The 10289-nt window shown below is 49.0% G+C and overlaps 1 protein-coding gene across 1 annotated transcript in view; it reads right to left on the bottom strand.

Moving 5' to 3' along the window:
- The window catches only part of Drgx (dorsal root ganglia homeobox), a 29713-nt gene extending 21104 nt beyond the window's left edge, over positions 1-8609 (bottom strand). The window contains exons 1-3 of the mRNA XM_040747736.1: positions 8495-8609; positions 4120-4217; positions 2768-2869 (exon numbers count right to left, since the gene is read on the bottom strand). Of these exons, the coding sequence (XP_040603670.1) occupies positions 2768-2869; positions 4120-4217; positions 8495-8528 (234 nt within the window). The 5' untranslated portion in view covers positions 8529-8609. The remainder of the gene's footprint in view (positions 1-2767; positions 2870-4119; positions 4218-8494) is intronic.
- Between the last annotated feature and the right edge of the window lie 1680 nt (positions 8610-10289).

Genomic DNA, 10289 nt, shown 5'->3' on the forward strand with positions numbered 1-10289 from the left:
GGAAACATACCCAAGGGAGGCAGACAGTCAGCCAAGAGGACCCAGCCATGACCCATGCACAAACCCCAGGAGGCCCATGCAGATGCCGTCAGTTCTCGGCCTCAGAACTTCAGACCAGAGCTGGGCTGCTTCTGACAGGCGCTTTCCAATAACTAGTAAAGAGCAGAAAATACCAAGGGCATTGCCCACAGGAAGGGAAATCGGCATCCTGTAGGAGTTCGCAACACTGAGCTGCCTGTGAGAACATGATTTTGATGTGAAATGTTTTCCCTACAGGGAACATGGTGAAAGCAATTTGTAAAATGCTGTTCCGGGGCTTCTTGTCAAAAAAGACACAATCCACCTTCCAGCAAGCTCACACCGGAGCTCTGCCCCTGAAGGATCATCGCTGTATACAGGAACCTGTTCCTGACCAGCCACCTGCAGTATTCAGGAGAAACCCTCTCTCTGGAGTCAGAGTGGCTTAGGAATTCTGAAGCTTGGTTAACAAATGTGGGTTGGGGTCCACGGGAACCCTCCGAGATAAGTCATCCCCATTTCATAGACGGGGGAGTTCACTCACCTGCCAAAGGTCATCCAAGTGGTAAGTGGAAGAACCCACAACGAAAACCCCAGTGACATGGCTCAGGAGTATGAGGCACAGTTTTGGGGAAGAGGACGATGCTACCACCCCCAAGCATTGTTAGGAAGGCTGACATACACGCAAAATACTGCACAGTGCCTGGCAGTACAGCAATTGGACACTCAGTAAAGTGATTAGTGTCCCATCTACTTTAACCTCGGGTCAAGACAAGGTTTGTCTACCCTTGACCTTAGTTTGGCACTCGCTTAGAAATTGGTGTCAGCTAATTCCTAAGTCTGGGGAGAGAAAGAAATTGCATTTGCTGATAGAGTCCTGGCAGTTCCAGCTTAAGATGTTCACAGAAAGCAACAAAAGCCCACAGGTCTTTCCCCAAAGAAACCTCCCTCTCCTCACCTCTTCTCAGAGGTGATTTGTCTAAAATCTAGGTCCGCTCCAAAGGGCAGAGAAACGCCCCACACTCTCTTGCCATGGCACGGTGGAGTGGGCAAAGAGCCTGGACCCTTGAGGCTGAGCCCCCCGCTAGCCCACCCTATCTCTTAATTCTCTTTCTCCTTCAACTGCGTTCCTTTCTGTTTTTAATCGTGTTGGCTTTTAATTGCACATATCAGCAACCATTGAATAATGATTTTATCTATATTCTAAATTTAGGGCAGTTAAATGCAAAGCAAAATGCAGACACTTTCTTGTGTCTTAATTGAATGAAGGTCACAGCTATAACAACATTTAATTGAGCTATTTTTCATTATCATATTTTAATGACTTTGCACTGACAGTCCGCCCGCTTCTGAGGAAGGAGCGTGATGGAGTCGTTTATTTCCCTATTTAGTTATTGTTTGACAACATCAGCTTCGATTAAGACCCTGCTTTATAGAACATTAATCATATTTGAATGAGCAAGTGGTATAAGTGTAAACACATCTCCCTTCCCGCCACCGAGGCTCTTGTCCCCACATGGAAGCTGGCTACGCAAGAGCGTGCCTACCTTTGTCTGCCTGCATAATAGCCAACAATGGCCGGGACAACAATTCTCAGCTTTAATTGTCACCACCCCTATCTTACCCTTGCACCTTTCAGGGAGAAGTTATGATCTTCTTCTTCTGAATGCTCAATAATTGTGTCATTTATCTCAATTTGCAGTTCAGTCTTTAGGCAGCTATTGGCAAGCTGGCATTAAAAAAAGAAACTATAGAGGGGTCCGGGCCAAAGAACATTTTCATTCCCAAATAATAATCAGTTTAATTTGCCCGCATATGACCAATGATTCATGTTCAGATTTAATAATCAGGATCACATAATCTGATTATAGGGGAAATAATTTGTTTACAACCCCCAATTTACTGCTCAGAATTCCATTATCTCTCTTCAGCCATTGGTTTTTAAGAGATACTAACATGACCCAGGGGAACGGAAAGCAAACTATTATATTTCCTACAATTAGATCTTTGCATAGTCTTAACCCCAAGCCCCTACATAAAAAAGAAGAGAAACAGCATGGAGGCAACCCCATAAATAAAATGAATATATAATTGTGCGCAGAGAATAACGGGCCTGGAGAGGCAGTGCTGTGAGACTTCTCTCGTACTCACTCAGGCACGGCTGCTGCGCTCGGCACTTAAAAGCAGCTTCCAGAAAAGCAATGCAGCTTAGTGCCCCCCCCGGGCCAGCCGGCCCATATCTGCTCAGCCGATTTGCTGCTGCTGTTTAAAGATTTTTAAATTGCACGTGTTTTTCAGGTCCACTTTGCTCAAAGAGTCTATGTGCAGGGCAAAGTCGGGCATGATGCAGTTTCTGGAAAGCAGATCCTGCCCTGCTTCCCATCTGGAAACGCTGTTCTCTGCAATTGACCGGCCTCACCCCAGAGCGGTCAGATTTGCTTTGCGAATAGCATCTCAGCTTTTTTTTTTTCCAAAGCAAGGAAATGGATGTGCATTGATGTAATTTAGTACCTTAGAGACGCGGACAAATTAGTGTAGAACATTATCACTAGTTAATTATGAATGACCGATTAATCAACCTAATCTAATATTCCACATTATGTTGATGTTATTAAAGTGCATCATGAAAATGACAGATAGTCTTCATTTGCTTTCTTTGGCCAAATGTGCACTCTGCAGTCATGATGTCAAAAAAAAAAGTTTGCCAGTTTTAATATTAGAGAGTTAAATAATTTAAGAGAAGGTTTACCTGCACTCTGGCTTCTGTGAGGTTTATTTTCATGGCTAGCTCCTCTCTGGTGAAGACATCTGGGTAGTGTGTTTGGGCAAAGACCGCCTCCAGAGCTTCCAGCTGGTAAAGGAAAAAGAAATGTTTACTGGTGAGAGGCTGCGGCTAGGTGAGGGAGAGGATGCGTGCTTCGGAGTTGCCAGGAGTGGTGAGGAAGCAATTTCGAAAACCAAATCCAGGAAGGAAATGGAGAAGAGAGCTGTCTATAAAGATCCCACAAAGGCCTGGGCGAAGGTGCTCGGGCGAGCCCGGTGAAGGGAGCCAGGTCCCAAAGACACACATGGGAAGCGGAGACCCAGCTCCTGCAGGCTGTTCTCTGACCTCTTTATGTGCACCGTGGCATGCAGGCGCACACAGGCCCACATGGACACACACACGTGCAAGACATAAATAAAATATCATCTTTTAAAGATAAGGGAGATTCCACAGAATGACAACTTAAGTTCCAGTAGTTGATTTCATAGTTAAGGCTACTAACAGCCACAATGTGCCCTCCCTGAGACACAGAAACAGACAAGTAATGGATGCTTCTGTGTGTTTCTGCTGAAATTTTTCACGGGAATAAAGAGTCTAGGGTTGTCTCATGAACAGAGTGATCTCCACAGTGCCACCACGGGAGTCGAAAGGGCTGTCCGCCTGTGGAACCCTAGAGGAGTCAGCCCCACAGGAGCCTTACAGGCGTATGGGGGTCACCTTCATTCAGTTCAGGAAGGAGGCTGGCTGCTCTCCGACACTCAGCTCTGGGAAGCCCAGAAGAAAAGTTGCAGCTGTGGCCCTTCTACTTCCAGCCAGCTACTGTGTCTGCTCATGAGGCAACCTTGTAGGTCAGTTCTCCCATCTGTCTATCTGGGGACGAGAAGGCCTCGCCTGAGGCAGGGCGTGGTGGTGCATGCTTTCAATCCCAGCACCCAGGAGGCAGAGGCTGGATCTCTGTAAATTCAAGGCCAGCCTGGTCTACAGAGCAAGTTCCAGGATACCCAGGGCTACACAGAGAAACCCTGTTTCAAAAAAATTACAAAAAAAAAAAAAAAAAGATTACCCAACTTGCATTCTGCTGACAGGGAAATGTGCCTCAGATCATCTGTCTAAGACCTGGGGAAAATTCCATAGCTGCTTCCTTACTGATTATCTGGAATTAGGAGGCCCGAGTTAACTATCCTTTCCCCAGGCAAACACGTTTAAGTTATTCAAGGAAACAAAGACCTAGTTAACTCAACAGTTGGCCTCCTTTTAAAAGGCAAAGGGGAGTGGCTCCTCTGACTTTGGGGGAGGTGGGAAGAACCTGGTGCTCACTCTGAGGAACCTGTCCTTACCTGCTGAAGGGTGAAGGTGGTCCGGTTCCTGCGCTGTTTTCTTCGAAGAAACCCATCATCGAAATCCCCTGTAGAATGGTTGCCAAAAGGTGCTGTGCCTACAGGGAGTGGATGGGATCAGTGCAGGGGGAGAGACACACACACACACACACACACACACACACACACACACACACACTCACACACACTCACACACACACTCACACACACTCACACACACACACTCACACACTCACACACAGACACACACTCACACACACTCACACACACTCACACACACTCACACACACACTCACACACACTCACACACACTCACACACACACACACACACACAGGTGCTGTGCCTACAGGGAGTGGATGGGATCAGTGCAGGGGGAGAGACACACACACACACACACACACGCACACACACACACACACACTCACACACACACACTCACACACTCACACACAGACACACACTCACACACTCACACACTCACACACACACTCACACACACACTCACACACACTCACACACACTCACACACACACTCACACACACTCACACACACACTCACACACACTCACACACACTCACACACACACTCACACACACACACACACACACAGGTGCTGTGCCTACAGGGAGTGGATGGGATCAGTGCAGGGGGAGAGACCCGGGTCTGCAGACCACACACACACACACACACACACACACACACACACACACACACACAGGTGCTGTGCCTACAGGGAGTGGATGGGATCAGTGCAGGGGGAGAGACCCGGGTCTGCAGACCACACACACACACACACACACACACACCAGGGAGCCCGTCCTTCCAACATGTGTCTCTGTGCTCTCTTAGTAAGGCACCTCTTTTCACTACCCCAGGCTCTGTGTCTCCACAAAACCTTTGTAGGAGCAGGTTTCCTTATTGCATAGGACAATGGCCACCTTAAGATCCAAGACAGTCAAGTCCACTCCCTGTGAAATTGTGGTCTCTGAGTCAGGAGGGGTCAGTGGCTTGAGGGAACTGTGGTCCTCATCTGCCTTCCTACTCCTAACTGCCCTCTGCCCCCTGTCTGCCTGCCCCCTACCGTGGACCCTCCCACAGAAGACTGAATACACCTGTAGGCTTACTCGCCTTGTTGCTATAACTACCAAGGGCTAAAGGCTGGGAAAGAAAGGAAACACCGAGAGCTTTTCACACCACTTTCCTTCTAGAAGTACAGAATTCAGGGAGGTAAGAAGTTTATAAATGATTATAAATTACTGCTGGTCACAGCTCATCAGCACCATAGTGGGTCTATTACATAGATACCAATTAACAAAAGGCCTACACCAATGAATGCCAAACTAACTTGCTAGGGCCACTCTCCAAGGACACTCCACTAGGTAAACAGGCCTTACATGACATCCTGCTGTCCCTCCCCACTTCCCTGGAAAAAGAAAGACATTGTTCTCGCCAGCAGCCTCCAGTGCTCACGATGAAGCCAGAATGCAGTCTGGCCCCAAACGTGCATTTGGATCATTCTCCAAATGTGCACTATTTACTTGATAGTCCACAATGGCTTCTTAGGAAAACAAATGAGTAGGTTTCCATTAACCAGTTCCATTCACCTGCCATGGGCGCTACTGCCAGAATCACCCAGGGCTCACCGCAGCTCTGAGACCACGGCGTCCTTCACCAGCACCTTGGTCCCTAGAAGACCAAGTCCTCCAGGCCTTCTCATATTCCATCTACACAGTCCCAGTGAGTGATGTTTAACCCTACCTGATGGTGTCTTGTCAAAACACTGCCCCCTTCTCTAGGAGAGCTTTCTCCCCCCATCCAAACTGCACTCTTCCTCAAAACCCTAGTAACAAGTATTTCTCTTCATCTTGATAGAAACCCAAAGGGACTGATTCAAAGCAGCCTTGTTTCCCATGCTTTGCTGTCTCTTTCTGAAGTAAAGTATTTGACTGGCCAAGCATGGAGCACACTCTCAAACTCCCTGGTCACTGTCTCACCCAGTCTCCTCCCTTACAACTTTGCTTCAACATTGCTCACAATGCTTCCCAGCCTGCAAGACCTGACTTCACCAAGCCAGGAAGGAAAAGACTGACAGCCTAAGAGTAAAGGAAAGATGACAGTGGGCTTCTTGAAAAGAAATAGAATGCTTGATAAAGTTATGCACAGCTCCTCAAACAGAATATATTAGGACAATGAAATAATATGTTCATTATTTGGTCTAAAAAAGTGCATAATGATGCCCAGAACCTATAAATAAATTGCTCATGTGCATTTATTATTCATATGAGTATCAATTGGTGAAAATGTATTAGAAGGCAGCTGAATAGTAACCATCAAAAATTTAAGTGCACAGGTTTTTAATCTATGAATATAACTATAAAGAAGGCTGAAAGAGAGAGGGAGGAATGTTCTTGGAGATGTTGCAATTAGGAGATAAAACAAGAGGCACACCAAGCACACATTTGTGGATATATTCTGCAAACCAAAAACCGGAATACTACACAGCAGTCTAAAAGAAAAATAAGTGGATCCATACACACAGCATGGAAAAATCTCAAAGATGTGTCATGAAGTAAAACCAAAACCGAAGTCCAGGATGACTAGACAACATACTCTCGGTGCAAATACGACATAGCCGACGTGGAATGAAGCGCTCGGGCGACGATGGACTCATGAGAAAAGAGGCGGGCTTTGCTCCCCAGTGTGTGGGTTCTTCGCCTTGAGAGCCACGCAGCACTCTCTAATTTAACCCGAGCAAAGTATCTGAGAAGTAAGACTGCATTCACACTCCGGCTTTCTCCTTTGTGCCTCCCTAGAACCCGAGGTCTGCTGCCCAAAGTCATTCTCAACTGTCTTGCCTACTGCTCACCAGCCTGCCCCAGCGAGACTGACCTAGACATAAATTCCCCTCCTGAAAAACTGGCTCAGATATATATCTACAAAAGTCTCTCTCCTTCTGGTCACATCAGTCAGCGTCAACGTGCGGTCTACAGAGAGCATGGGTAGCAACTAAGCTAAGAAGAAATAAGCTAAGGGCAGTAAGCAGGTCAGAGAGCCTGAGTTAAGGTGGTCTCTAAGTCACTTCTGTAACCCACGCTTCCAAGCAGGCTCCTGCTTAGGTCACCAGAATGTACACAGCTTGCTAAATGCCCAGATCTCTTCTTTTCCCAATTGACGGTAGCCTGGGCTGGGGACTGGCAATCGGTGCTGAAGTTGGAGTCAGCAGCACATAGAAACTACACACACAGTCCTGGGTACAGTAGTCAAGGATTGTGCCTTTCTGACTCTGCCATAAAGCTGCCCCTGCCTGGGTCTTTCCTGGTGTTGAAATGCAGGCATGCAGAGCTCAAATGATGCCTTCCCACCAGCTTTCTTTAGCAAACTCTGCTAGTTGCTTAAGGGCTTTTATAGGAAAAATAAAAACCCACTCCCAAATCATGGTTGAGACTGGGAACTGCTTAAGGTAACTTACAGAAAGGTGGGCAAGTATCCCAGGCTTATAAAAGTTCCAGTGTCTCAGGGCCACAGCACAAGCCAGAGTTTGGGGCAGCATGCCCACCTAATGGCTACAAATCACTGCCAGGGAGAATTCACCCTTGCATCCCCCGGGCCCTGCTTAGGGATACCTAGAGATGCAAGCTCTTCACTTCTGACTACCCCTGCCCCATCTCACAACTGGAAGAAGAGACCATAGAAGGAATAGGGAAAGGAGGTTTTTTTTCCTAAGGTCTAAAGACCTTAAACCACCAGACCTTGGTCCTGGGATTTAGTGCGAGTGGGCATTTGCGGTCAGAAATACAGTGAGTCGCTAAGATGAAGCTATGCCTAGGCACCGGAGCAGGTAACTAGCAGGGAACTTGTCTCCAGGGACAGCTTTGCCGCTAGGAATTGACGTTAAGTTGTCCAGAATTACATGTGAGATCCCGGAGCATTCTCGCCAACGCCCAGGATGAGGGCAATCAGGCCCTTCGTGGCGAGCATAGGAGCCCAGGACACAGCGGGCAGTTCAACTTGCTTTGGTTTTCTGGGATGTTAGCAAAACACCGTGAAAGATTGATGCGGGCCCCCTGGGTAGAGGAGCCCCGATTAGAGGCGTGACACCAGCATCTGTGCTGGGAGGACCTGGCGTCCCCGAGGCACCCATAGCCCGGGGCAGCGCACGACCCAGGCAGAGAGGGAGGTGGGAAGGCAGGTGGCATCCGGGCGGAGGGATGGAGCTGGGTGTAGGGAGGGGGCTAAGGGCGCCCCTAAGCACTGCCATGCGGCTGCCACCTCGAGGGACGAAGACCCCAACACCCATCAACCCTGCTGCGGCCCCAGCCGCTTTTGGCTGCCTTGGCCTGGCCAAACAGTCCTGAAAGCGGCGCTTACTCACCTTCTAGCTGTGGCGGACAGTGGAAATAAAACATCGCCGACGGTCGGATTGGCCTTGAAGGCTGAACCAGGGCTAGCGGCGGCCTGGCAGACCTGTGCCTGTGCGTGGCTCCGGCCTGGCTGCAAAGCAAACAGCAGTAGAGCCTGAGTCTCCTGCCCGCGCACCCCAAGGATCACCGGGAGTGCCCCTCCTACAAAGCCCTTCCCAAAGCCGTTGGCCCCCTGGGGCCCCCGCGGGTTGAGGGGAGGGGAGTCTGGGGGGAAGTGGTTACCCCTCCAGTCCCAAACCGTGACCCTACGGTCAGTCTTTCGCGTAGGTTCGGCTGCTGGACAACCGCGCCCTCACCGAGCTGGGCACAGTCTGGCTCCTGGTTCTCAGGGGTCCCGGCCGCAAGCGCTGCACTTGGCCACCGCAGCGAGTTCAGGCGATCGCGCAAGGCCATCTGCACGCGCAGCAGCTCGGGCCAAGAAGCCGGTGGAACCCAAGGCCCAGAGCAGGGAGCGGGAGAAGCGGGTCGGGAACCCTGCCTACCTCCGCGGGAGGCGGGCGAGAAGGCCCGAGTGTGATCGCCTCTGGTCCGCACGCGGGGCTCGGCTGGCGGCGGGCGGGGCTTGGCGCTGCTGGCGCCCGCAGGACCAGAGAAGTGACTGGGGAAGTGGCCAGATGTCTTGCTGTCTGTCTACAGCGCGCGCCGCCGCTCAGCACTCGCCTTTATAATCTCACGCATAATTGGCCTTAATCTGATTATTTCCAGCGCTGTCTACAGCGAGTAACTTGGATAGGTCTATTGGGCCTTACAAATGGCCCACGTGGTGTAAAAAAAAAAAAAATCCGTCACTTCTCAGCAAACATCAGGAATCTTTTTTCCTCTTTTCTTTTAAAAGAAAATAGAAACAACAGCCACTAACATCCTCCCTCCCCAAAGAGATTATGCTCGAAACAGTCGCCCCAACCCTACCCCTCTGGGTCCATTCACACTCAAACCTTCTTTCTCTGAGCGAGATTAGATTTCAACTCGCCCTTGTCAGAGGCCTGGCGACTCCTGGACTGCAAAATTACCAAAGCGCTGCTAATTGTCGCCGCCGGATGGGTTTTGGGGGTACTCTTTGCACACGGCTTTCCTTTCCAAGCGATCGTACAAAAGGAAAGTTTGATTTTGTTCTCAGCAAGGGGTCCCTGAATTTATGTTCGCTTCTCCCTGCAAATGATATGCAGTGGGACCCTTCGCAATTACTTTTAAAATGCATCCGAGGCAGACACTCAGCGGAGAGAGACCGCCCTTCTCTCTGCCTGGGTGAAAATTAAACTCTAAAGTACCGGGTTGAAATTTTCAAGTCAGGGGCGCGGGATTGGATCAAATCACATAAACTGCAAAAAAAGCAAGTCTAATGGCGCATAATTGGTTCTGTAATAGCATTACACCAGGATAATAGCCCGTTACGGCCCCCTGCACTATTAAGTGCTTCCCTGGCGGAAAGCCTTTATGATATTAAAGGGGGAATATAATGATATTTTGGTTATTAAATGCGTGTAATTAATTTATGCACCACTGAAAATAAAGTTGGTATTATGACCCACTCAAGATGCATCAGAAAATGAGAGTCAGACAACTGTTGATAAGTTCTGGTGTCTGTGTTGCGTCTAGACTGCCGATTTTATTTTGGGACGATGGCTTCTTGGACAGACTGCATAAATTGAATATTTTATAAACATTCTAATGCTGCGTTTGAGAGCCTTGGCGAAGCGGTGGGTCGGGTCCCTGCCTGGTCTGGGATCCAGCCTTGATCTTAAAGAC

The sequence above is a fragment of the Mesocricetus auratus genome, unplaced genomic scaffold (assembly GCF_017639785.1).
Source record: "Mesocricetus auratus isolate SY011 unplaced genomic scaffold, BCM_Maur_2.0 Super-Scaffold_100006, whole genome shotgun sequence".
Classification (NCBI taxonomy): domain Eukaryota; kingdom Metazoa; phylum Chordata; class Mammalia; order Rodentia; family Cricetidae; genus Mesocricetus; species Mesocricetus auratus.